This window comes from Crocodylus siamensis, chromosome 14 (genome assembly GCF_052110815.1).
Source record: "Crocodylus siamensis isolate JL-2025a chromosome 14, ASM5211081v1, whole genome shotgun sequence".
In the NCBI taxonomy this organism is placed as follows: Eukaryota; Metazoa; Chordata; order Crocodylia; family Crocodylidae; genus Crocodylus; species Crocodylus siamensis.
Genome location: NC_143408.1, coordinates 2,203,156 through 2,229,037, shown reverse-complemented (window position 1 = coordinate 2,229,037; position 25,882 = coordinate 2,203,156). Strand labels below are relative to the sequence as shown.

The 25,882-nt window shown below is 48.7% G+C and overlaps 1 protein-coding gene across 2 annotated transcripts in view; it reads left to right on the top strand.

Moving 5' to 3' along the window:
* LOC149853138 (calcium/calmodulin-dependent protein kinase type IV-like) overlaps positions 1-22,821 on the top strand; it is a 32,281-nt gene extending 9,460 nt beyond the window's left edge. The window contains exons 3-12 of one of the 2 annotated variants that reach the window (XM_090027320.1): positions 1,144-1,222; positions 1,875-1,937; positions 8,477-8,559; positions 10,565-10,637; positions 14,544-14,634; positions 15,314-15,388; positions 16,510-16,585; positions 17,197-17,323; positions 19,002-19,154; positions 19,962-22,821. In XM_090027320.1, the coding sequence (XP_089883446.1) occupies positions 1,144-1,222; positions 1,875-1,937; positions 8,477-8,559; positions 10,565-10,637; positions 14,544-14,634; positions 15,314-15,388; positions 16,510-16,585; positions 17,197-17,323; positions 19,002-19,154; positions 19,962-20,111 (970 nt within the window). In that variant the 3' untranslated portion in view covers positions 20,112-22,821. Of the gene's footprint in view, positions 1-1,143; positions 1,223-1,874; positions 1,938-8,476; positions 8,560-10,564; positions 10,638-14,543; positions 14,635-15,313; positions 15,389-16,509; positions 16,586-17,196; positions 17,324-19,001; positions 19,155-19,961 lie in introns of those variants that run through there. The other variant, XR_016439150.1, reaches the window with a different exon arrangement.
* Positions 22,822-25,882: the final 3,061 nt, after the last annotated feature.

The window sequence follows — 25,882 nt, the reverse complement described above, 5'->3', positions numbered from 1 at the left end:
GTCTTTCTCATGCTCTGAGCCATGCTGGGGCTTTGGAGGTGGGGATGGTGCATAGGGGAGGGCCTGGCTGCTGGGGAACTGCCTGCAAGGACCCGCAGCAGAAGGCTAGCTGGAGCAGGGGGGACCGGTTGCCGATAGCACCTCATTAAAGATGCAGCTGAATGTATTATGCAGATGCCACTTCTCTACCTGCTGCCACCATCGCAGCGCTGAGATAGAGGCATCCCCTGCTTGGAAGGTGCCTAGGACAGCTCAGTCCCCGCTGCTCCCCCGGGGCCCCTGCCTCCGCTCATTAGCTCCCTTCCCTGGCAACGAGGGTGAAATGGCAGCAAGGCCAAGCAGCAGCAGGGAGCCCCGTTGCTGGAGGACTGGGGGGGTCCCAGAGCTGAGCACCCACCCGGGTGTATCTTGAAGCCCATTCCTGGAGGGTGCTGTGAGCTGGGAGGAGTAAGGTGCGAGCAGTTTCATCATTTTTCCCTGCTTCCCTTGTGTCTCTGCACCCCGGGCCTGTTTTCACTGCCGCGCAGCGTAGACGTACCCACCCCGGCTTGATGCGAGCCATCTTGGGTGCTGGTGCTGCACGGAGCCGAGCACTGCCCGGGCTTGACCCTGGCTCCCCAGAGGGCCACGCCATGGGCTTCCCTACCAACAGTGTGGGCTCCTGCATCTGCCTGTTGCAGAACCGTGCCGGTCGCTTGCTGCGCTTCGGAGCAAGGCGGGCTCTGCTCCTTTCCCTTTTGCAAGCTGCTTAAGGGTTTAGGCTGCCTTAATATTCTGCTTTTTTAATTAAAAGGGCTTTCAGCAAGGAGCACCAGAAGCAGGTCGGAGTTGGAGAGGTTGGCAACAGCTTTTTGCGCGGCTCAGCTTGAGAGGCCGTTCCTTTGCCCTCCTGGTGTCCCCCACCCCATAAGTCTGCAGTGTGGACACAGTGGTGCAGACAAGGACTGGGGGTCTTCCATGCTAGAGGAGGTCTGGGCAAAGCTAGCTGCAGCCCACGCCCCTGGCCCTTTTCTCCACCTCCTCCGTCCCTTGGACAGATATTAGCCAGAGTCCCCGATTTTTGGCCGGAGGTTTCAGACCGGTCCCGGCTCCCCTGGATGGGAGTCTGGTGCCTCCGCTGATCCCTCCTTCCTCTTGTCCCAGGGGGGCCACCTCCGTGGTGTACAGCTGCAAGGAGAAGGGGACCCACGCCCAGTATGCAGCCAAAATCCTGAAGAAGACGGTGAGTCTCTGGAGCGCTGTTGAGAAGGGAACGTGACGCCACGGGGAAGGGCTTGGGGGTGCTGACTGGGGTTCCCCTTCACTGGAAAAGGAGTCAGCTCATTAATTTAGCATATGCTTGTTACACCGGGCTCATCACCATTGAGACAAGGCTGAACATAACTTGACCATGAGTGAAGAAGTTGGGGAAGCCCCGGCCAAACCCTGCCCTTGAGCCATCCACACACCTGCACGTCACTAGCCGGCCTGTCTCCACCTCCCAGCCCTGCTCCACATGCCTCTGGTGTTTCGGCTGGTTGCTCTGAGATAGGGACTCCCCTCAAATCCCCGTGCAGTCCAGGTTGTAAATGGGAGAGGGAGAAACCCGGGGTGGTCAGTACAGCCCCTGAGCCAATCCCTGTAAAAGGGTGTTTCTTCCTGAAATCTTGCAAAGAACTTTTTTTCCAACTATTTACTTGGTCTAATAAAAGATATTGCATCTACCTAAAGAACCTTGTCTGCCTATATCCTTAGACCAACACGGCTGCAACCAACGCCCCGAGCCAATTCCATCACTTTTCTTTAGTGACCGGGGTATGCAGGTGACAGAAGGGGGGATCGTGTAGAAGGACTCACATACATGGGGGCGGGGGGGGCCGTGTGTGTGTTTTCAGATCGACAGGAAGATTGTGAGGACCGAGATCGGCGTCCTGCTGAGACTGTCCCACCCCAACATCGTGAGTATGAGCGTGACCCCTGTCCGCGGATGCCCTCCCCAGCCGTGCATCCGTTGTAAACCCCCTACGATGTGTAGGTCCCTCCCCCCCCGTCTGGGTGTGTTTTGGGGGCCAGTGCCCCAGCTGGTGCAAGCAGATCCTGGGATCCAGGGTGACATGGGCAGGTCTGCTGAGCTGAACTGTCCAGGGGGGCTGGAGCCAGGACATCCAGTGCTCTGCACTCCGGTGGCTTGCTTCCCCACGCGGTGTGGCACGGGTCTGTTTTCTGCGGGCCTGCCGTGGCTGGGGGCTTCCAGAGGTTAAAGTCCTGTTGATTCCCACCAGCTTTTCCTTCCATGGCTTGGCTGGCAAAGGGTCAGATCCTGCTCTTCCTCCTCCGCAGCTGCACAAGTGCCTGGCTGAGCAGAGGGTGCTTGGATACAAAGGGGTTAATAGGGTGGACTTGCTCTCATTACCTGCCTCCCTTCCACGGGTCTGTGTCCCTGGGCCCAGTCTTTCCTGAGCTGCAAACGCAGCTGAACCAGCTCAGGCCCAGATGGACCGTGAGGTCGCTCCATCCAGCCAGCCTGCATGACCGACCACTTCGTTGCACCGGTGATTCCTTCTCCTGGCGAAAGCTGGGGAGGATGAAGCTTCTGGTGCCCGAGGCAGGAGTTCAGCATCACCTGCCTGCCCTGGGCAGGGACTCCTGCCTCTGCCCTTTCACTTAAAGCATCTGTTCAGCCCCCTCCCATCTTGCTGCAGGATGGGATTTTTCGTGAGCCCCCAAATTGCTGCCCAGGTCTCTCCTGAGAGCCTGCGGGAGTCGACTGGGCGCCTCACTCCAATCAGCCTCGAGGGAAATCTCAGTGGTAGGACAGCAGAGGTTGGTGAATCCCAGTCTGATGGTTTATCGCCCTCCCCTCTCAAAAACCTTAGTTCTGGATGGATTTGGCATCAGCTGCCAGCCCGTGGGCCTGGCACTGCCATTGCCAGCTGGGTGGCAATGCCCTCTCCTCTCCTCCACATCAGCACTCATCAAGGGACCTCTGGACTTTCTCTGCCATAGACTGGGAATGAACTGAGCTGTGTCAATCTCTGGTTGTAAGAGGTGCCCAGTCCGCCAGACTTTGCCACGGGACCCTTCCTCTGCGCACAAAGCCGATGCACCCTTTGCTTTTATTTTAAAGGCCTCATTCAGCAGAGCTGCAAATAGGTGCACAGGACTTGTTCTGAAGAACACAATGCCGTGAAGCCTTTTGCTGGGCTTGGAAACTCTCTGAGCTTTTCCAGGGGGTCTCTGAGGTATTCCAGCTCCGCTGCGGCCTGCCAAGGGATTTCCATATGGCAAGCAACTTCCATGGAGGAGCTCAAATGAGTACCCAGGAAAATTGCCTGTTTGTAATGAATCCTGGAAGGGAAGATAAAGCAAGGCGCGCCAGGTCATCGCTGCCAGCAGCTGGGCTCTTCGCCGCTCACAGCATTCATTTATAGGACTCAGCACTCAGGATAATGGCAGTCGAACTGGAACAATCTGAAACGCTCAGGAGCAGATCTAATTACACGAAGTGTCAGCGGAGAGGGGACCTTCTTGTCAGTTTGTGTGTAATTGAGGTGGCGCACAGCGCTGCCCGCTCCGCTCGGGCATCCTGGTGTCTGATCCACCCCGGGGGCTGAGCGCCGAGTGGAGGGGGGCACCCTCGGATCAGACCCCTCGGGTCTCTCTGTGCATCTCCCCGCCGTTTCTTCCTGGCGGTGTATTGCCGGGGCTGGTTTGCAAAGTGCTCTGGAATTGCCCAGGGACGGCTGAAGGCAAAGCCAGATGGCGGCTTTGTCCCCCTGTGCCCCGTGCACAAGCTGTGCTGTAATTCCTGGAAGAAGCGCGTGCCCAAAGTAAATTGATTTTACAGCTTGGTAGAAAGCCTGGAACCGGTGTTTCACTGGGGTTTTTCCAGTGTCACTCAGAAGGCCCAGACGTGCTTGGGGCCGTTGTCCTGGCCCAGGAAGCTCCCTCGGCTGATTGCAGGCAAGATTTAAAGCCCAGCTCTGTCCACTCAGATGTGACTGCAGTCTTTGTCTGGGGTAGAGCCAAAGGAAACGCCAACCTCTGCAAATCATGGGGCCGGGGGCATATTACAGGTGTAACTCAGCTAACCCTAAGGGCAGATTTGGCCCCGTGTCTGCTTTGGCCAGCTGGTTGGTTTCATGACACCTTTCGCAGTGCTATCTGTGCTCAGCATGGGGGCACCCCACTCCCAGCACTGGCCAGATGATTGCTGCCCGTTGCAAAGAGCTGGGCACCCACAGTGCCAAGGTTGGTGCCAGCTGATGGGCATGAGGCCCCGGCATATGCCCTGTGTCCTTGCTTTTGGACACTGCTGTGCTATGGGAAAGCTTCCCCAGTCCAGGAGGCAGCTCTGGCTGTGTAGAACGGCATCTTGAATAGATGCAAACGTTGGCACGTGCTTGTCTCCAGGACATGGCTTCATTTGATCTTTTAGAGTCTGGCTAATTTGGATATACACTCTTTTAGCATTGGTTTTATATTCCAATGGATGGATGCAGGCAGGTAGTTGGCTGCCTCTGCAAGTGGGTACAGTTTCCAAAGCACCTCGGTAATTTAGGAATCTGTCGCACAATGGATCTCACGCTCCTAAGTCACTTAGAGCCGGATCTTGCAAAGGGGTTTGGGTGCCTATCCTCTCAAGCTGGAACCTATTCCCATTGAAGTCAGCAGGGAAACGACCCTTTGCTTCAGTGCGACGAGTTTGAGCCCCACACCACATTTGAGAAGGACCAGCCTAAATCTCTTTAATAGATCTGTTGAGTTACTGGACCATGTTAGAGACTAGAACCATGTCCCCAGTGCAGCTCGCTGGAGCCGTATCGGTTGACTCCAGCTCCAGATCTCGCCTCTTTTTGCTCTGTTTGCATCGCATGTTCTCCAGAGTCCTAGCTGTGCACTGTGCTCAGGGAAGACAGAGGAGATATGGCTTCTGGTGCTTTATAAATGCAATAGGAAATTCAGTTTCCCCTGGAATACAAGAACTAGGTACAGCTATTGGCTAGGCCTACCAGCATAACCCACTGGAGGGGTTTTAAATCACCATTTTTGTAAGGTTCTGCTCCCAAGTTCAAATGATTTAAAAAAAAAAAAAAAAAGACATTTCATTTCATTATTTACACTTGTGACTTCTCTGCACTCTGTGCTATCATTCAGCACTGACCCTGATAGCAGACGATAATAGGATTGTAAACTTTTGAAGTTAATAGGAAAATTATAGCGCTTCTGTGTATTATTATAATGCAATAAGCTGCCACATAGTGTCTCTTACGCTGCAGGGTCTCATGGCCTGTCACCCAGGCTATGTAGGTAATGATTAAAGCCCCATGAAATTCGCAGTGTCACAAAAGTCTTAAGAACCATGAAATTTTCTGTTTTCTTGGAGGGGGGAAGACAGTTGATATATTTTTGAGAGACCTGTTAATTCCAGATTTGCTGTATTGGCACAAAGGGACTGTGCAGACAAGCTCCCCTAGCATTACCCACACCCACTATATATCAATGTCATTAATTTATATTATTATTATTATTATTTATTTTTTGCTTCATTTGTGGCAAAACAGGGCTGATGACTCTAGGCATTTATTTCAAAAGATCCTAGGTGATTTAAGAGCCTAACTCCTATTTTCAAATGTAAATTGCGCCTTTGGAAGCCTAAATCCATGAGACTTGGGCTCCTAAAGGCTGGATTTTCAAAGGCATTTAGATGGGAAAAGATGCAGGTAGGCATCTCCTGGGATCTTCAGGAGGCCGGTGACAAATTTTTGGGGGGTTGCAGGCACCTCTGGAAGTCCACCTAGATGCCTAGGTGCTTTTGAAAACATTGTCCCTCCAAGGGTATGCTGGCTAGGAAGTCCTGTTCTGCATTTCTTTGTCACAAGGACACTTCGACTTAGATTTTTTGATGCCTCGGGTTGGTTTCTTTGGTTTCATACCTTTTTAAATAATACTTTTATTAGAGGATTTCCTTTGTCATGAATAGAAACGTTGGCAATTAAAACCCTTTTGTTGAACATTTCTCCCCCAAATCTACTCGGCGGGTTCTGGTTGCCATAATTCTTGGCCTTCTTGGAAAGCCAAACACATCAGCATTTCTGTAGGAGTCGTAAGTGAAAACAGCTAGAAAGAGAAGTTGAACTGAACCTGGTCAGACCCACTGCTCAAGCTGGTGCCAGACATAAAGCTGGCAGCATCAATGAGAGAGGGGCCTCTGGATTTTAAAAATGATTTTGGGCTTGGATAATTGGAGGCATTAGAGCAGACAACCATTTTGATCAGGTTTTCATGGTGGTACCAGATCCTTCGTTCGTTCGAGCTGGCGTATCGCCATTGAAATCAAATGCCAAACCGTATCCGCTGAATATCTGGCCTTGTACGGTGTTGTGCAACTTGGTTTTCAGCGCCCTGTATGGCTCATTTCTGCATCACTGACTGGCCCATTATCTCTTAGAAAAAAAAGAAGACTAGCTAAAAATAGAGACCTAAACATGAGACATTCCCAAAATACCAGCCTGCAGAGTTATCTTTCCAATATGGCAGTCGAATGAAGCACAGAAACGCACAAGCCCAACCCCACCTTCCCTGCGCTCAGTGAAGGCATACACTGCACTTTCTTTTCCTGGTCCATGCCTGGCCATATCTCACACCCATTAACTTCCATCCCCTCTGATCTTTCCTGCCATGCATTTGCCTTTGCACAGACCTGCATTTTGCATATTGGCTTAAGCTCCCATTCGACCCTAGAGTAGACGAACACCAGCCGACCCTCCCTGTGCCCCTGCTCGAAAGCTGGCAAGGAACAATTGTCTCAGCTATGGAATTGGTCTAATAAGAGTTATCACATTTACCCAAATAACCTTGTCATGGCTACAACCAACAATCCCAAGACATGGAAGATTACCAGGGCTTGGTTTTTGGAAAGCCTCAGCTCCCAGAGTCACGGGATTGTGTGAGAATCCTGACCTGCATTTTTTTTTTTAGCAAAAGGCACGTTTGATTCTGCCTGTCTGACTACAGGCAAATAGGGCTGACTCCCTTTTTTTTTCTTATAAAAAGTCAGTTTTTCTGGTTTCAGAGTTAAGCTTGAAAACAGGACGTCTGAAGATTTGAATATAAGAAGCGTCATGATTTTGAAGTGCTTGGGATAGGCCATGCTGCAAATATAAGAGCCACATTTACTTTCTACCCTAAGACGGAGACCTTCATATGCGTGCACAAAACTCCCTCCAGGAGCTCCCCTGCGCCTGGGCCTTTCCCAGCCAGAGCTGAGTTGGCTCTTGCCCTGCAGCAAGCTTGTGCCCACCCTTTGACCCAGGGACCGAGTTGGGGGCACACCCAGAACATAGTCCTCCACAGCTTTGAAAGGGAGGCAGCAAGTCCTGGAGGGCAGAGCCTTTAAATGGGGCTGGTTTGTACCCCCACTTGTGCCACTAGCCTGCAGGAGGATGTGAAGTGAGTCTCCATACCTTAGTGTTCCCATCTGTACAATGGGGATAGTGATACTGCCACCTCTTAGAGTTCTGCTGATGAATGACGCTATATAGAGCTAAGCATTACAGTGTCTGGTTGGTTGGTTGTGGTGGGGGTTTGCCTCCTGCTATGGGAAGCAGATCATAAGCCAGAACAGCCCTGAGCCTGCTCAGCTGACACCAGGGATAAATCAGGCATGCTCTGTCTAGCCCTAGAGCAGAGGGAGGTTTTCCCCTGCTCTTTTTGCTGCAAGCGCCAGGCACTGAGTAACTGAGAATCAGGCCCGGGAGGTTTCAAGCATAATCCCAGCCCAACTGGAATCGATGGCAAAGCTGCCTTAAGCTTCAATGGGGTGAGCGTTGCACACGGGGGGATAGAATTCTCCAATTAGCAGAATTGAGAGGCTGAATGCAAAAGCCGAGAACAATAAGCTTCGCGAAGCGGCAGGAGCGCGGGCGACCGAGGTAGCTTAGTCATTCTCGCCAGGCTGGGGAAGCTGCTAAATTAAAAAGCTTTCACAGGATACAGTGAATTCCACTTACAATTAATGAGCCTGAAGACCCAGGGAGAATAAACGCATTGTGTGCCTGTCTGATTCCCTGTGCTAAGCTGCAATGGATTTCTCTCTTTTTTTTTTTTTTAATTCCTGATGAAGCAAGCAAACCTGGCTCGGCGCAGGTGAAATATTCCACTGAAATAAATAAATAAGAAAAAAGGGTGGGGACCCGGGCTGATGGCACTAATAAATCTGTTACATCCGCGCAATCTGTTCAGCATTTATTTATTCCTCTCACTGCTCCGCGCCTCCTTCAAATGCATCTCGTGAAGGAATTAACCTGTTCTGGGGAATAAATTGATTTGCGCTGAGTACATGGCTCTTCGAGGGTCCCCACTGCGTCTGTCTTGTAATGGACACGGTTGGCAGAACAGCCTAATTCCGGTGATGGGGCAGCACGGGACCGCGGGACTGCAGCAGAGAGAGATGTCACCGTAGACCTTGGTGCTGAATTGTTATTGTTCTTTGCAGATCAAACTGAAGGAGATCTTTGAAACCCCCTCCGAGATTGCTCTTGTCCTCGAGCTGGTGACGGGAGGAGAGCTCTTTGACAGGTACTCTGCCAGACTGTCATTTAACCTGCGCATTGTTAATAAAAGCCGACAAATCTAGCCAAAGGAAAGAGAGAGAAGGTGGGAGAGGAGGGGCTGAGTGGTTGTAGGAATAAATTACCCGCTGGCCCTGCCGAGGCTCCGGGCTCCAGGCAGCTCAGGAAGCCGGACGAGTTGCAAAGGATTGATCAGGGCACGGTTTGCAGGCCTGGTTCTCTAAGCGCCTGCATCTTCCTAAAGGTAGCGATGAGTGTTTTTACATCGGCCTTGAATTGGTGTCAAATGGCTACACCCAGGACAGGCGATGGTGAACCAGCCCAAAACTCAGGACAGCGGGCGATGAGGCAGCAGCTACTCCTGACTTCTCATTCGACTGACTGGAGCCTCCAGAAAGGCAAGTGTATATCAGCCAGCTGCAAAGACTTTGAGCCTGCTCCCAGAAAGGGGTCTTGGAGCAGCCGCACCGAGCTCTGGGCTGCGGTTCACGTGCACAGGAGACATTTCTGGGCCAGAGGTCTGCTGCGTTTAGCTCTCCGCCGAAGCTAAAGGGAGCGGGGCCACATCCAGCCTGCTTGCCTGTTCAGGGAGGCTGGCTGGATATATGGCAATCTAGCCCCTTCCTCCCCCTCCCAAAGGCAATTAGCTGCACTGTTTGAGACCGTGGAAATGCTCAGACAAGTCTCCTGGGATCCTCTTGAGGAAAGCGGAATTGCAAAGCTGGGAAGTGTAAAAGGCCTCCCCCCACTTCCCCCTCAATATTTCCTGACTTAGAGAGAGGAACAAAGCAAACCCCTGCTTGGAGCATCTGTGGCAGTGCTCGCAAGGCAATTAGGGTGGGAGGCTTTAAAGCGTGGGGTATGTCGCTTATTCGGAGGGGCTAAGCCGCTGGAGTGGGGTAAATTGGAGCTGGCATCCACAGAGCGTGGCCTTGCTTGTGATACCTGCCTGCCAGTATTGGGGGTGGGTGGGAGATAATGAGCATAGCAGAGGAGAAGGAAGTCAAGTTGTTTCCTGCCCCAGGAGAAGAGCGGGGTCTACTGGTTAGAGCAGGGGTGTGGGGGTCTGGATGCACCGGTTCTGTCCTTAGCTCTGGAAGGCAAGTGTGAGCTCATGTTCAGGACTGGAGATGGATCAAATCCGCTGCTGCTTCTTTCCATTACACTCCAAGACCAGCAGCACAGGCTGCACATGGCCCCGCTCCCCTCTCACTGGTGCTGCGGTCACAGAAACAGGCTTAACGACCTGGCCCAAATCCCACTGGAGTCACTGGGATGTGGGTTCAGGAAGACGCCCTAGGGGAATCCAGACATGGGAACCCAGCATAACGTGCATCCCTTCTGTTCAGAAGAGAAGTGGATTTGGCTTGTGAAGTGATCAGTGTTGTAACAGGGTGACAGGGGCTGAGGAAAGACCTGCAGATTTCACAAAGGACCTGATATGGTGTATCGGGGGCCCATTTTCCAGGCAGCTCCAGGAGGGGGTTCAGTCATCCTGGGTTGACCCTGACCAGAAGACTGCTGACGTGGTCAGAGAGCTCAGTCGCCAGGAGGAAAAAGTCTCAGGTCAAATGAAATGCTCTGCTGGATCTTAGGGCACGTGTTTTCTTTTCCTTTTAATATAATGAAGTGGAAGGACATTTTTAAATTAAAAGATTTCCCCCCCCTGCCAAAATCAAAGCGTTTTGACTTTTTTTAACTGTGTTCAGGTTTTTTTTGTCAGGCTTGTTTCTGGGTCCAGAAGGAATCTACCCACCCCAACATCCCCCTCCTTTTTCTTGACAGTCTAACATCAGGTCTCTGGAGAAAGGGAGGACATTTTCATTCCCTTTCCTAGGGACGATCTAGCAAGGAAAGGCCGGTAGTTTGTAGATGGACAGCTCCAGCATGCAGGCGGGTCTCAGGCTTGGGGGGAGCTCATGCAGCACATGCTGTGAACCAAAGCCCGTGGCCGCGACGCGTGGCACAGCTGCGGCAGCGTTGCGGTGACTTCTCTGCTGTCCCCCGTGCAGGATCGTGGAGCGGGGATTCTACAGCGAGCGAGATGCTGCCCACGTGGTCAAGCAGATCCTGGAGGCAGTCTCCGTGAGTCAGCCTCTTTCTCTAATTGTTGGGCCCTGCAAAGTCCTGGCCCTTGCACCTTCTCTGAGAGGGAGGAAGGTTCCCGGGTGGAAGCAGAGTCCCAGAGAGGTTCCAGTACGGCCAAACTGGAGAACCAGTGGGCTTCCCATTCAATCAAGAGACCAACGGCAGGATTCCTACTCCTGCCTCCATCCCGGATTCACAACGTGACCTTGGGTAATGCTGTGCCTTAGGGCACTGCCATACACTGAAATAAGTTGGGTGAAAACCAGCTATAAAGTTGTTACACATTGTCAAGCACTAACTTGGTAGCTGCTTGGCTCTTTTTATAGCTGGATCAACGTTTTTATGGCATGGTGATAATTCTGCATGTGTGGCCAGTTTACATTTATTGTGCAATTGCCCGGTTAATTGTGCAATATATGTAACGTGGCAAGGGCCCTGGTATGCGCAGGGGTATTGCTGTTACGGAGCTGCACGTGACTTCACAGATGCATGTAAACGGTTCGGAGCCGCGGTGCTGAGCAATGCAAAGCATGATAGCAGTTCTTCTCAAGCTCTTTATGGTCTTGCTTATTCTTCCCATTCTCCTGATAAACTCCAAAGAGGTGAACAAGGTGTCAGACTGGTAATGGGTCACAGACATTGTTTTGGCACGGAAGGAAGTGCTGGCTATTAAGGTGTTGTAATCAAGTTCAGCAGATTGGGGTTCAACACCTAACTCTTCAGTCATCCCTGGGTGACCTCCATTCTCTCCTTGGCTGTATGGAAATGGCAATATTTCCTCCTCCTTCCTCTTTGTCTTGTCTAGTTAGACTGAGTTCTTGGGGAGCAAAGACTTTCCCCGTATGGACAGGGCATAGCACAAGGATCTCAATTAGGCGCCACCATAATAGAAACACAGGCTTCAGATTGGGTGCCAGATCTCCAGCGGGGCTGGAGATGAAAGGGTGAAGAGCACCGGAGCACACCTGAGGAAAAAAAGGCTGCATTTGGGCTTTTGTTTTATTAACTGGAGGCCCTTCCCCACCTGTTAAGGTCACCCGTCTCCCATCTCGAAGATCAGCAGCCTGTGAAATTAAAAGCGCAGCAGCAGCTCCCCAGATCCACCGCCCAATTATGGGGGAGGCCAGGCACATGGTGTATGTGGAAAAGGGAGAGCTGGGGAAGAGAAGGGGAAAAAAAAATAGCCCCAGTCTTGAAGCTGTCAGTCCTGATCCCTCCCCACCGTAGCGAGGAAAATGCCAGGTGCTCTGAGCACAGCCTCCCTGCCAACGCAGAAGCATCGGTGCTCCTTTTCTTATTCTGCCTCAGTGACTTTCCTCTTGCTCGTGCTCTGCTTGCATGTCAAAGCGAGATCTTTCTGCTTTGCTGTGCTTGGCTGGCACTTGGAGCCGAACCTGGCATCTAAAAATAAAGCTGTGTTCTCTCTGTTGCATACGCTGTCTTTGGCCATCAGCAGCCAGGCACATGCCGGAGTCAAAATTTTGCTGGCAGTTGTGCTGGGGCTGCAAGAGGCAGGCCAGATCAGAGCTCGCTCGGTGACAGCTGCTGCGCCCCGGTCCCTACTCCATATTAATTACCATGTCGCTGGCTGAATGCATCTAGGGCAGGGCTCCCCTGCAGGTACTGGTCCCTGCCGGAGGCAGGATACCAAACTGGAGAGCAGTGAGCCAGAGGTGGGATGAAAAATAGATATGCTCGGGGTCAAAGTGTCACCATCATGGTCTCTTTAGTGTGACCCTACCTGATGGCAAAAGCAGTATGGTCCAAACTGTGCTTTGCAAAGGGGATCTAGGATGCTGCATGGAGATGCAGACCCAGGCGAGTCCCATATTCAGGATGATAAAAGGCTGGAAAAGAGATAGCAGGTGAGAGAGGAGATGTTGTAGGGATAAAGGCAATGGCCTTTGTTAGGAAAAAAAGGAAACCCTCAGCTAAGTGCAACAGTCCTGGGCACTCACCCTGGGGTTGCATGAACAGAGAGGCTGAGCTGAGCTGCATCCTGGCTGTTAATCGGTGCTAAAGTGACAGTCCAGCTGAAGGCACAAGATGCAAGGCCTCTTGATTTTTAAAAATTTTTTTTTAAGCTTTGGAGGACGCAATCCAGGTCTCAAGGAAACCCTGAATTCAGCCCACCTGCGGCTGAGGCCAGTGGATCAGCACTGGAGGAAGAAAAGCTCTTTCCAACAGTCAGGTCCAAAGGTGCCATTTGATGAGCTGTGAATCCCTCAGCCCAGACCAGAGACCACTGTCAACCTTGCTGGTGGGGCCACAACAGCCCTGCCCCGGTGAAGTGGTTGTGTGACCCCACCGCCTCGTAGGAAGCAGAACAAGCTGCCGCGGTGCTGGCTTGCCTAGTCCTATGGTGCTGGCTGCAGCTAGGGGAACTCCATCAGCCTCCCTTCATAGGGGAGGCCCTAGATGGCTTCACATCCTCCCTGCAGCTGGCAGTTCATGAAGCCTGGACTCAGGATTTTGGCTTTAGGGGGAGCTTGTCATGGCTGTGGCTGGTCCTCGCAAGGGCTGTCAGCCTGCAGCCGCGAGATCTGCCAGGCAGCAGAAGCATTTGTGTGCAACTGAAAAATCACTGCCGCTCACGGAGGTCCTCAACGTCTATTGTTCGGAGGAGCTGCCGCTTACGATCGGCAGCGAGGGAGAAGATAAAAGAGAGAGAGAAAAGAGCTGGGGCTTGTATTCGGAAGGTCACCGTGTCTCTACGTGAAAGGTCAGATGAAATGAAGGGGTTTCTATGGCAACAGAGGGTTTAAAAATGGAAACTCCTGGCAGAAAATTTCCTTCGTCAGCCCCGTGGACGTGGCGCGTCACTCCATGCAGGCTCCAGAGTGGGCGGCGATGTGCTGGGGGCAAAGGTGTCCATCGGGCACAGTGTTCACCAGAAATAAATGGCGTTTGTAGCGGTGCCCGGCTTGCTGAGCCAGTGTGGCACGCTGCAGGGAATGACGGGTGCTGGGGAGCCCCGGATGCCGTGCTCCCAGTCGCCAGGCCAGGCTTAGAGAAAGAAGGGGGATAAGCAGGTGCAGGCTGCGTGAGATACGGGTACCACGCACCCACGGGGTTCTCGCTACCCTGGCCATGCCCAGGGGAGCAGCAGTCTGTGATGGCACAAAGGGAATAGTTCTCTGTACCCGGCTCCAACCCTGATTGTTTCAAGCCGCATATTTGTGAGCTCTCCCATAAGGTGCAGCTGGTGTTTTTACTAAGGGAGCAGCAGGGCTGGTGCTGCCCATAGGGAGCCATCTCTGCCTGGAGGAGCTCGCAGTCTCTGAACAAGGCAGAGGAAGAGCGGTGCACAGGGACGACGCGCAGTCCAGCTCTCCTGACTTCCAGCGGAGATCTGTAGTTGGCCGGGTGCACCGTCTCACTGGCAGTCAGTGTGCACACACCTACACACACTCCTTCCTTGCTCCCTTTGTCTCCTCCTCTCTTCTTTTCACCTTCTTGCAAGCACCATCCTCTGCCCTCCAAATCCCTTCTTCCCAGTCCTTTATCACACGTGTCTTGTCCACTGTATATTTTGTGCCTGTTGCATATGGAGTAACACCAGATGACTGGCATGTTCCTGTTGAGTGGGAGCACTCGGGCACAGCAGAGCATGACGCCTTCTTCTCCCTTTCATCTGTGCTGGTCTGGAGAAGAGCAGTGAACTCTGCCTAAGCCTGAGCAGAGATGAGCAGTCTGGGTTTTGTGGGAATGAAAGTCCCTTTCCCATTGCCAGAGCCCTAGCAATGAGAAAAGGCCTTTGGCACGGGAAGCCCTCTTTCTTTGCAGTCTCGGTTTGGTGAAATAAAAATGAAGCCTTGGGAATGCGCGTGAGTGTGTTGTGATTTTTGTCTGGACCTGAGCTGGCTTCCCCCAACCACTTTTCGGCCTTTTCTCTGTCTCCAGTACTTGCATGAAAATGGAGTCGTCCACCGTGACCTGAAGCCGGAGAACCTGCTGTATGCAGACCTGTCCCCCAACGCCCCGCTCAAAATCGGTACGTTGGCAAAGCCGCCATCAGCGTTAGGCTGTCTGCTGCTGTGTGCAGAGGCAGGAGGGAGCGAGGATTTGGCCCTTTGTTTCAGAAGTCCCCAGTTTGCCCCTCCAGCAGAGGCTTGGCCCCAGGAGGTGGGTTCTGTTTCCTTCAGATTCAGGCCCACCCCTCATCTTTGCCTTTTCCCTCCCCTTGCCCCCAACCCCCCACCCACACACGCTGGGTTCATCTACACATTCATTAATGTGCAGTGGTTACTCTGCATTTAGTTTAGTGCTTAATGAAGTACTAACTAAATGCACAGTAACTACAGTTACTGCAGTGCACAGTAGCGCCAACGCATGTTTTTTTTTATTGATGCTTACTGTGCAGTAGACTAATACTACTGTACAGTAGCACATTAGCACAATTTTTGCCTTGCATGCTCCGGCGCAGTGTTATTAGGCTACTGTGCATTAGGCATCTCATGTAGACGCGCCCACAGAGTAGCATCCATTGCCTGTAGCCACTTCACTGCCCGCAGGGACTTACTGCTCCTTCGGTTGAGCCTAAAAGAAGGTTGAACCATGAAGCGTCCCCTGGTTTGAACAGGGTCTGCCACTGGCCAAGAGCTCTCGCTGCCGACAGCTGTCAGCGCTTGTCAGCCTAATGATACCTCTCCTGCCTGTCTGTCTTCTTAAAGGTGATTTTGGGTTGTCCAAGATAGTGGATGAGCAAGATGCCATGAAAACTGTTTGTGGCACTCCGGGGTATTGTGGTAAGTGCACGAGAACGAAGGGACTGCGGTAATCTGCTTAGCAGGCGCTGGGGGAAGGTGTGTCTCGTGTCAGTCGTACGTCCCCTGAGACGGCATGTGGAGCGCGGTGACAGGTAGACAGTCAAAGAGCTGCTGCTGTGTGTGACAGGGAACCATCCTATTGCCCAGTCTCCCGCTCATCCAGGGCGGGAGAGAAAATGGCACCATTGATCAACAAAACCTCTCAGGCCCAAATCTGCATGACTAATTAGTGATGGAGGTGCTCCACTTTCTGGGTATCTATTCCAAAACCCCTTTAAAGGGTCCCGATCTTCAGAAAGGACCAAATCCCCTACCTCCTGTAAGCGAGGCATTCAACATTATTCGTAACTTGTGCAAGGTACGATGTGGGCTGCTCCTTTAGAAGATGCCATCATTTTTCTTTTTAATTACATTGTTGTGTGATACTAAGGCTCAGATTTTCAAAGCCTGACTTTGCTACTAAAATTGATGGGATTCAGGTAAGCTCAGCCAGAGGCTCCTAAACCACAGTTAGTGGTTCACAGTTCACAGGTGTCTGCCTTTGCAATGCAGAGTTTGAAGATGAAGCAGCCTGGAAGAATTTTGTGGTTCTGCTTTTGGGTATAATAGATTTGTCCCCTGTTTCGCTTTTGGTTCTTACATTCTTTAGTCCAGTGCTTTCTTCTTGTGTCCTGAATGCTGCAAGGGGATCTTGCTTCCAAACAAATTGTGTATCTCATTGACACACGTTTCACCCGTTGAAAAGAGTTCTCTTTGTGTCCATAGAGTGAAAGCTCTTTAACAAGTAAATTTCTGGTCCTAAATCACTTGATGCCACCTCTTTAGAGGATGTGGCTTGAAATGGAAGTTAGTTCTGAAAGTTTGAAACCCTGTCATTGCTTTGAGATGGCTGAGCCCTTACATTCCTCTGTCCCTTAAATTCCTTTGTCCCTTAAATGGGGAGAATGGCATTGGCCAACCTCACAGAGGTGTTGGGGGGATGAATACACTAAAGCCCACAAAGCAGTTTGACGTGGTGGTGATGACTGTAGGGTGTTGGCAGATGCCCGTCACGTGTGTGTGTGTGTGTGTGTGTGTGTGTGTCTAACTTATGCTTTCAGCCCCTGAGATCCTCCACGGTTGTCCTTATGGCCCTGAGGTGGATATGTGGTCCGTGGGTGTCATCACATACATACTGTGAGTAATGCTGACAGCCACCTACCCATGCATCCCTGCTTCCTTTTCTTACCATCCTCTATACGTGGAGAGGACTGACTTGCATCTGCAAACAGGTCTGGTATTTGCACCAGTTTGCTGCTTTGCCTTCCACGGGGCTCACACTAACTGTAACAAGACAGCAGCTTTCCAATTGATGTGATAGACTCCTCTCCTTGTGCTGTATGCTGAAGTGGATCAGGACTAGTGGAAATTTGTAAGAAAAGTAAAGTAACCGAGTCTGTTTGCCATGGCCAATGCAAGACTGTTCCCTAGGTTATGTTCTTCAGTGTTTTGTCCACTGCAGTGCACTACAGTGTCCCAGGCTCTAGGGCTTCCACCATTTTACTAGACTGCTAAAGTTTTATAGATCTTTGTGTTTGTCTGCACGGGGAAGACGGTGCACAGGAAACTAAAGTGAGACTTTACAGCTCTAATGCCCTGTGTAAATGCACATTGCAGAGTATTCACATAAGGCATTCTTCACCATGTATTAACTGCATGCTAATTTCCCTGAGTCAGAAAAGATTTCTAGGCACTGTCCAGAGCTTCCTATTCCTTTCTTTTAATTCCATTCCATCCTGTATTTTCAGGCTTTGTGGGTTTGAGCCATTTTTTGATCCAAGAGGGGACCATTACATGTACAGCAGGATACTGAATTGTGACTTTGAATTTGTATCCCCTTGGTGGGATGAAGTTTCCCTCAATGCCAAGGACTTGGTAAGTTCTCCAAGATTGGTAGCATAAGAAAGATGCTGTTTTTTGGAAGAAATGATATGTTCTGTTGTAAGGAACATGAGGATATAGTCGTGCTTTCTGCTAGAGAACAAGCTGAGTTGACAGTAGATACTTTGTTGGTATAGCAGTCTGTTAGGGATGTGATTTGATTTGATTTTATTTTTGTGTTCATTAGTCATTTCTATGCCAGGAAAACCTCCAGTGTAGACACTGTTATATGATCCAAAAAGTGCTTTTGCCATGATAGTGCATTTCATTTTGGGAACTGGCATAACTATACCTACAAACACGTTCTTTATACTATAAGGGATGTCTACTCTTTGGACAGTTTGCTGGTATAGCTTTATGGCAGCCTCTTTCTAATGAAGCCTAAGAGTATGTTTGCACTGCGGTCAGAGATGAGCTTGCCGTGTGGGTAGTCAAACCAGTCTGCATCTAATTCGTTCAAGACCCAACAGCAGCATAGTGCAACAGCATGGAGTTGAGGATGTATCAGGATCCCATTGTGCAGCCTGTACTGGTGCCCATGCTGACATAACTCCACTAGAAATACTGTAATGAAGTTAAAGCTCTATATAGTCTCACTCCTGTTGCAATAAGGATGTCCCCAAGGTGTAAGACCTGTTGCGGTGCATTGGGCTGTGACTGGTAACTGGAGAGAGACTTTCTGTCCTATGACTTCTGCTTTTCACGTGCTGCATGACTGCACACCCTGGGCCTCTGGGTGCCTGTACCTAAGAAGTGGAGGGGCCTTACCTCACGTCAGCTTAATCTTCAGTGAAGAATTCATCCTAACCATCTTGGGCACCCGTGTATAGACAAGGCTTTGGTTTCTCTATGTGCAGAAGGAGGATAGTGATGTGTTGTTAGAGATCTCTGGTCTGTATTACGGTTGTTACTGTTGTTATTAATAATAACTATTACTAATATGTCACAATCATTCAAACTGTCCAGCTTCACAGAGCAGTCATGCTGAAGTGCATTCCTCAACCCTTAAGGCATGAGAAAATACACGAGAGGATGCATTTAGCACATCTTTATCCTTGCATGCTAGGACATAGATAAGAAGCAACAAATAAGTTTTTATAGCAAAAATGATTCAGCTGGATGAAATACCTATACAATAATCAGAAGCATTTGAAAGCCCAAACTCCTGCTGCTTCCAGCAGGGATGTATAAATGAAAATCATTTAAATTTAGCATTGACTATGAATGTTCATCATGACCTTATCAACTGATAATGTACATACCTGGCAATAAAAATACTGTTTTGAAAAATACAGGAGCACGGGGTCTGCCAAATTGAGCCAGACAAATGGTTCTCATATTCTTTCATGTTTCTGGCTGCGATTCATAAAAGCACTTAGGCACCTGCCTAAACACCCTTCCTGAATAAGGATGCTCTTTGAATCAGGGACTCTGTTAGCCGGCAATGCTGAATGCTATAGAGGAAGGTAATCCTATATTCTGCACTGATTTGTGCTCTGTTCTGTATGGGATAAACTTTTTTCCTGACCCCTGCTGGTGATCATTTTATGCTTTAAGGCATGAAGCTCCAGAGCCCTTGCAATTGCATCCTCCATGCTAGGACTGCAGATGACCTTCATTATATCACATAGCCGGTTCCTCCTGCATGTGTTTATTTGAAATCTGGCTGTAGGTTCGGAAACTGATAGTGCTGGACCCACAGAAGAGGCTCACGGTACAGCAAGCCTTGGAACACCCCTGGGTCACGGGGAAAGCAGCTAAATTTGCTCACATGGATAGCACACAAAGGAAACTGCAAGAGTTTAATGCCAGAAGGAAACTGAAGGTAATGATACAGTGTCTTGCTGTGCATCACTCCAACACAGTCTGTATTGACCTCCCTGCTAAATGCACTACACAAATGGGGACTGCAAATGGGCTTTGAGGTGAGCTGAGCAAAGATCCCCATGGGCGAGTAGCATTACTGACCTGTGAACTTCACACTTACAGTTGTATTAAGTGTGTGCAAAGTTGGAAGCTAGGGACATGCTCTCGTGCAATTAGAAGAAACTCAATGATGAATTTTAAAACAAACTATCCAACAAAAAAAAGATTCCGTCTCCTCCCCTCTGGGCTGGCCTACTTTTATTTGATTTCTTGCAAGAAGACACTTTATCTGTGACCCAAACTAGATCCTAAATCCTTAGAAGCAAGAAATGTAGCACATAGATTTCATTGACATTAGGGCTGGAAGCGACATCACGAGATCATTGGGTCTAGCCCCCTTCCCCAGGGGCAGGAAGTCAGTTGGGGCCACATCACCCCAGCAAGATAAGCATCCAAGCTTTTCTTAAAGGTATCCAGAGTAGATGCTTGCACCACTTCTGCAGGGAGTGATATATAATTCCCAGTTATCTGTGGTCTTTGCTATTCAACTCACCCCATCTCACTGGCCTTATGGGAAATAATAACAGCTATAACAAGATTATTTTGTCTAGAGCTTTTGATTTCATCAGTGCAGGCTTGAGAACCTCTATAGCCATTTCCTGTAGCACCAGAGTGTTTCAGAAATTATAGTTGAGTAGGAAATCACTAAAGCCCATACCCGCTTCACTGCTCTTCATTAATGTTTCTTTCTCGTTTGCCTTAAAAGGCTGCAATGAAAGCTGTAGTGGCTTCTAGCCGTCTAGGTAACCACGGGCATCACGACAGCTCCAGAAACGGACGTAGTCGAGAACGTACCAAAGCATCTCACCTGGCTCAGGGGCCTGAGAACTCCTGCCGTCCTGAAGGTCCTCCTTAACCCCTCTGTGTCCGGCCTGCAAGCTGCCACTGCACCGCGTCCCTTGGCAAAGGCCGAGAACCTCGGTGCTTTCCGAAGCAGCTGCCCGGCGGCTTCCAAGGTTACGCTGAACGGCACGAGCTGTGAAAGTTAACACCGTCGAGGAGGCCTATTACCGCCTTTGAATAAGCAATATCCCCCTGACTCTTGGACACATCCCTGTAGAGAGGTGGGGGAAAGGAAGAATCAGTGATGGAAGGAGCACCGGGGAAACCATTGGACACTGGGACTCTGACTAATACGTAGTATGTTGTAGGTGGGCTTTGATAAGCACTTGGTCTGCCATGTGAAGCATCTTTGTTTTAATGTCCCATTTCCAGTACAGTTGTAACTGGTCACTGTTGGGGGAAGTGGGGGTGCTTGTACTAAGAAGCCACGGGTGGGTAAGTTGGTCTCCAGACAAACATAGTACTTATGGCCATCTTGCCCCATGTGGCATATAAAAGAAGAGCAAACGGCCGAAAAAAATAATTTTTACCTTCCGTACTAAGGAAATAACATTCTCTTTGTGACTTGTTTTATAACGTAAAGTAGATAGTCGTTGTCAGTGTTACATAAGGAAAGAGGGTAAATCCATATTATTATTATAATTATTATCCATATGATCTAGCTGAGGGATACTGGCATTTTAGGTACGGGTTGGTAGGAACATTTGAACCTAGAATTTTGGTCCTATACAAATAAGAAGTGCTTGTCAGCGATTCTTTTATAATCTGTGGGTAGCAGAGCCCGGTTTGATTTGGGCTTCCAGTGCAGCGAAGTTTCAGTTGCTCTTAAAATGTTCACTCCTGCTCTGAGGTTAACAGATTCTTGGTCTGACAGACTGAAATAACGTGATTCTTAACAACAGAGACAATTGGCTAAGTAAGTTGAGATTCTGTGTTTGCTTTTTATGCCACAATGTCCATGGTTAACATTAACAATGAGCAATGCAAATATTTCTACCAAGCACTGTAAGACTTTGTAACATGTAAAAAGTACTGCTGTTTCTCCACTGCAGAAAATGCCTTTGTACAACATAATGCTGGGGGAGGTTAAGATCATTTAAATCAATGGATAGGTTATTTGGAAACCCCCCCAGTTAGCATTTTTGCAAGCAATGACATAAACTTTTGGGTAATCATGCATAAGGGTCAGATTTGTGCAAAGTAGGTTGAAAATCATATTCAAACCATTCTATCAAGGCACTGGCTGTGTGGGTGAAAGCCTCGGCTGGTATGAACCAGTAGGGCTCTATTTAAGTTAACAGTGCTACGCTGACTTAAAGCAGTCGAGGATTTGGTCCAAAGAGTACAGCAATGCGATCCAAACAGAAAACCCAAACTGTAAGAGACTGCAGTGTGTAAATAAGGCTCATTTTGGTACTCTGTATATACAATTCAGTATCTGATAACTAAGGGCTTGCAAAGAAACCTTACCTTTTTGCTTAACCTTCACTTAAAGTGTTAGTTTGTCAGATGCAGACAGCTTGCTAGAAGATGAAGGGAACCAAGACATGGAACTGTAAAAAAAAAAAAAAAAGAAAAAGAAAAAAGAGGCAACAAAGGTGACAAATGGGAGGATGATCAGAGTTCTTCACAGCACAAGTAGGAAGTGGAAAGACTGTGCATAAGGGTTTAGAAAGTTATTCTGGGCCCCTTGTTGAGTGTTTTGAAGTGAAGCCAAACAGATATAGCAAAGAGAGATTAAATCTAAAAAGGTTTTGCTGATGAGGAAAGAACTCATTCTAAGTAAAAAGGTTTTCCTTGAATTAACATTTATGTCTTATATGGGAAATGGGTCTCTGAGAAGTGCAGAGAAGGATATTGGTTTGGATCAAGAAGATTACCGTTTGGGAGTAATATGTATAGCAGAACAGAATGTGGAGTTCTGGAAATACCCAATTAAAGACTAATGTCGATCGTGTTAATATAAGGAGGGAACAATTGGAACAGAGGAGAGAGGGGTTTTTAATGCACTGTGTTAATTGACCACACACAATGCTGAACACTTTTGGCACTCAGCTTGAAGAAGTCTTTGGGTGAAATCCAATCCCCATCACAGTCGGTGGCAATTTTTGCATAGATTACAATGGGGTGAGTGCTTCACCTGTCAATGTGTGCTTTGTTTAAGCATGTGTTTAACTGTTTTGCAAGATCAGGACCTCAGTGCTTGGCGTACCTTACAGGATCCAGGTTATAAAATTTAGGACCCAAGTTTGTGAAAGGCTGAATAAGTCTAGTGCTTACTTTAATGAGTGTTTTGGGTATTCTTCATTTTTTCTGGACTGGCTATTTTGGGGGGAAAAAGCAAGATAGGAAGAGAGAGAAGGATTTAGTTAAGGTGGTTATCAGCCCTCAGGCCTGCGAGACCAGAGAGAGGGAGAGAAAAAAACAAAACAAAGGCTACTGCAGCGATAGAAAAAACTTAAGGGAAAAGTGTAAGCCAGAAAGGAAAAAAAAATGTTAATGCCTTTTATGTCATGTCAACAACAAATGATTCTGTAAGCAACTGTATTTAAAGATAGAGAAGATACACTCCAGGGAGTAAACCTAAATAGAACGTGCAATTTTGATCTGTAGATAGGTTTTCAGAATGTGTTTTAAAAACAATTCACAGATTCAGTCTAGTGCTAATGTTTTCCATGTTAAAGGTATTTATAAGCATAGTGGTAAATAATAAAATATCAATTATGGAATGCACTGATCCTTTGTGTTTGCTGCTGAGCTGTCAATGGGAGGGTGAGAGGTTTGTAGATTGTTTTGCTTATCTGATAGGAACAAGCAACACTGTGCTGGGGGTTTTTTTCTGGTTTTGTTTCTTTTTTCCTCCAAATGTCTGAGTCTGTTTTCACATGAAAAAAAATATTTGGGGGCCTAAAGGGACTAAATACACCTGGGTTCTTATGGATTTTTTTACTACATGAGTTCTACATCACTGCTAGGAAAAGCTAAAGGAAAGGATTTGCTGCGTGATTTTGCTTTGTAAGAAAGTCCCTTAGGGTATATAAGCATCAGCTTTTCCAAAGAAGTCACCTGTTACCCAAGTGGATTATGTTATGTTTGCAAAAAATCTAAAAATAATTGGAACTACCTTGTTATGCTGGACTAGAAACAGTATGTCCTAATAGCTCTTAGGTAGATGTGCTGCAGTCAGTATGGCTGATTTTGAGCCCAATGCTATGTTCCCTGTGTACTGTACCATATGGGGCAAGTGGCCAGAAGATCTGTTTTAAAGACTTGGCAATCAAATTTCAATAACAAATTGGAAAGGCATGATAGTACGCCAAAAGGGAACCCATCAGGAGACCGGCAGGAAGGAAACCTTAATACTTGGTGTTCAGATGGTAAATCAATAGACAAAAAGTCCTTTACATGTCAGGCTGATCTAGCCAGACGTTAGCCAAATTATGATGAATCATCTAATGGCATGAAGTTAGAGTGAACTTATCCTTTGTGTTGACGCTTTGGTTTAGAAGTAAAGTCATCTCAGTTTGCCATATCTTAACGCCCCTTTCCTTCTGAATAAGGCCATCTACACGGTTACTGCTCTTAACTTTGCACCTTTAGCTAATTCAGGGTAACTTTCCTGAGTGTCCCGCATAGACAAGCCACCAGCTGTACGGAGACCAGCAATGCTACCTGGCTCCCTTTCTCAGGATCCAATGAAGAAGCAACCACGTAGTCAGCATTAGGCATCCTGATATGCATGGCTTTAGGCTTGATGAAGCCATTTCACTCTAGGCTGCCCATTTTGTGCGCATTTTGATACGAGAGTACACTTATAGATTTCCATTCAATCCAGCAGCTGGATGGGATGACATTCTGTGACTCCTTTAAATATAGGTTTATAAACTACCTGCCCGGTCCAAGGTGAACTGTACTGGAATTAGAGTGTGTTGTGAGTGCTGAGACCAGACCAGAAAGCCCACCATCACTAAAATGGTTTGACTTTCCTAAGGTCAAGATACCAAATGGCTGTGTCTTTTTCCAGGAGGCTGAAAGTCTCCTTGAACCTAAATGGACCATCAAGCTACCATGGTAAAGGCAAGTCAGTTTCTGGTCTTGGAGTGATGTGACTACCATCGTGCCCAGCTGCCTTTGACTCCTGGCTCAAATAACTCCGCATACTTTTGCAACTGGGTCAGCAAGAGACTAGAGCAAGCCTCAAGCTGATGCCTCTGAAGCCGTAGCTAGATATTTTAAACCCCTTTCACAGTGCATCCCCTCTTCTCGAGAAGGAAAATTGAAGAAAAACCCTTTTTTCCCCCCTTGCTGTGACCCACTTACGAACTGGCTTTGATTGATGCCTTTGAGGACTGTGCAGGACTGGGTTTTTGTTTTTTGTTGTGGCACCAGTGCTAAACTATACACCTTGTGAAGAATGTAGTTAAACTGAAAAAGCCCCAGCTTTCTGTCCAGGGAGTGATTTCACAATGCAGGCCTGAGGGATGCATAATGGGCCATGGCCTTTCGCTGATATAAACAGTAGCAGTATGAGCCCCTGGTTAGTGTATGTTAATGACTGCAGCGTATTCAGCTGCTGGCCTGAGGACGAGATACCCCTGCTGGCTAGCAGATCGCTGCTTTTGGGACCCTGCTGTCATATTAGCTAGACCCATTTCAAAACACAGCAGGGCGAGGAAAAGACGCTGCATGCTGTCTTCCTCCACAGTACACCACATAAAATGTGTCACATCACAGTGTGTTCCAGGGTGAAGGCGGTTGTGACATCAATGCATTGTCGCCATGGTTGTAAAGCCGACAGCACTGTGTGGTGACATTGTGAGGGTCCATTGTAACGGGGGACTTTGTTGCATAGCAGCACACAAGGATGGTAAGGTGATATGATTACGGCGCATGGCAAGTTTGGGTCATATTACAATGAAGCGGTGACAAGACGCTGGCCACAAATGTGGCAGCGCAGTGGGATCCGCTCGTTAAAATATGTTCCAGGCTTGTCCCCTCTGTGCCAGAGACATGGAGGATACCACTTGGTGGCAGACTTTTGCAAATGATGTTCTTTAGCTGTAAAAATTCCCCAGGCACGACTAAACTCCAGGCTGATGAAATGGTGACATTTTCCATTGCCCAGTCCGGAAACTACAGCAATATAGAACGGTGTTGAACGAAGAATTGCCACTCTGTTAACTGAATCAACATTTTTCATGCATTATCCTGTCTGTACAGGGCGCAACAACCAGTAATGCCTCGTGATACCTTTGCAACACAGCAGGTGCATCTACATGTGCACTAGCTTATTTTAATGTGCATTAAAACATCGCTGAAAGCACAATGGGTGTTTATACACATGCTCTGGAGAGCGGGTGGGGGGTAGCACTTTAATTAGAGCCACTCTGCTTAAAGCACCTGGAGCATCTGGTGTATCAGCATTCCTGCCCTGCAAATTGGCGCCAGAAGCGCTTTGTCTCAAGCTCATCGAACAAGTCCACACCTCCAGCTTGAAGTACCCGAGCCGCTGGAGCGTGGTGATTACCCTTGATTAATTGAGTCTGCCTGATGCGCTGTAATGAAAATATGTCAGAGCAGCCTCGCTGCTTGTTATAGGCACCTTGTGCAAGTTAGTTCATGCGCATTAAAATAGGCTAATGAGCATTAAGCATCACTTAAAAACCGTGTGCTTTTTAAAGTGCATTAGGACAGGGTGATGCTCACTACGGGTTAATGACAGCACAGCGCCGGCTGGCAGGTGGTCGTTCCCACGCTCCTGCGGCCTCCTCTGTCTCCTGCGTC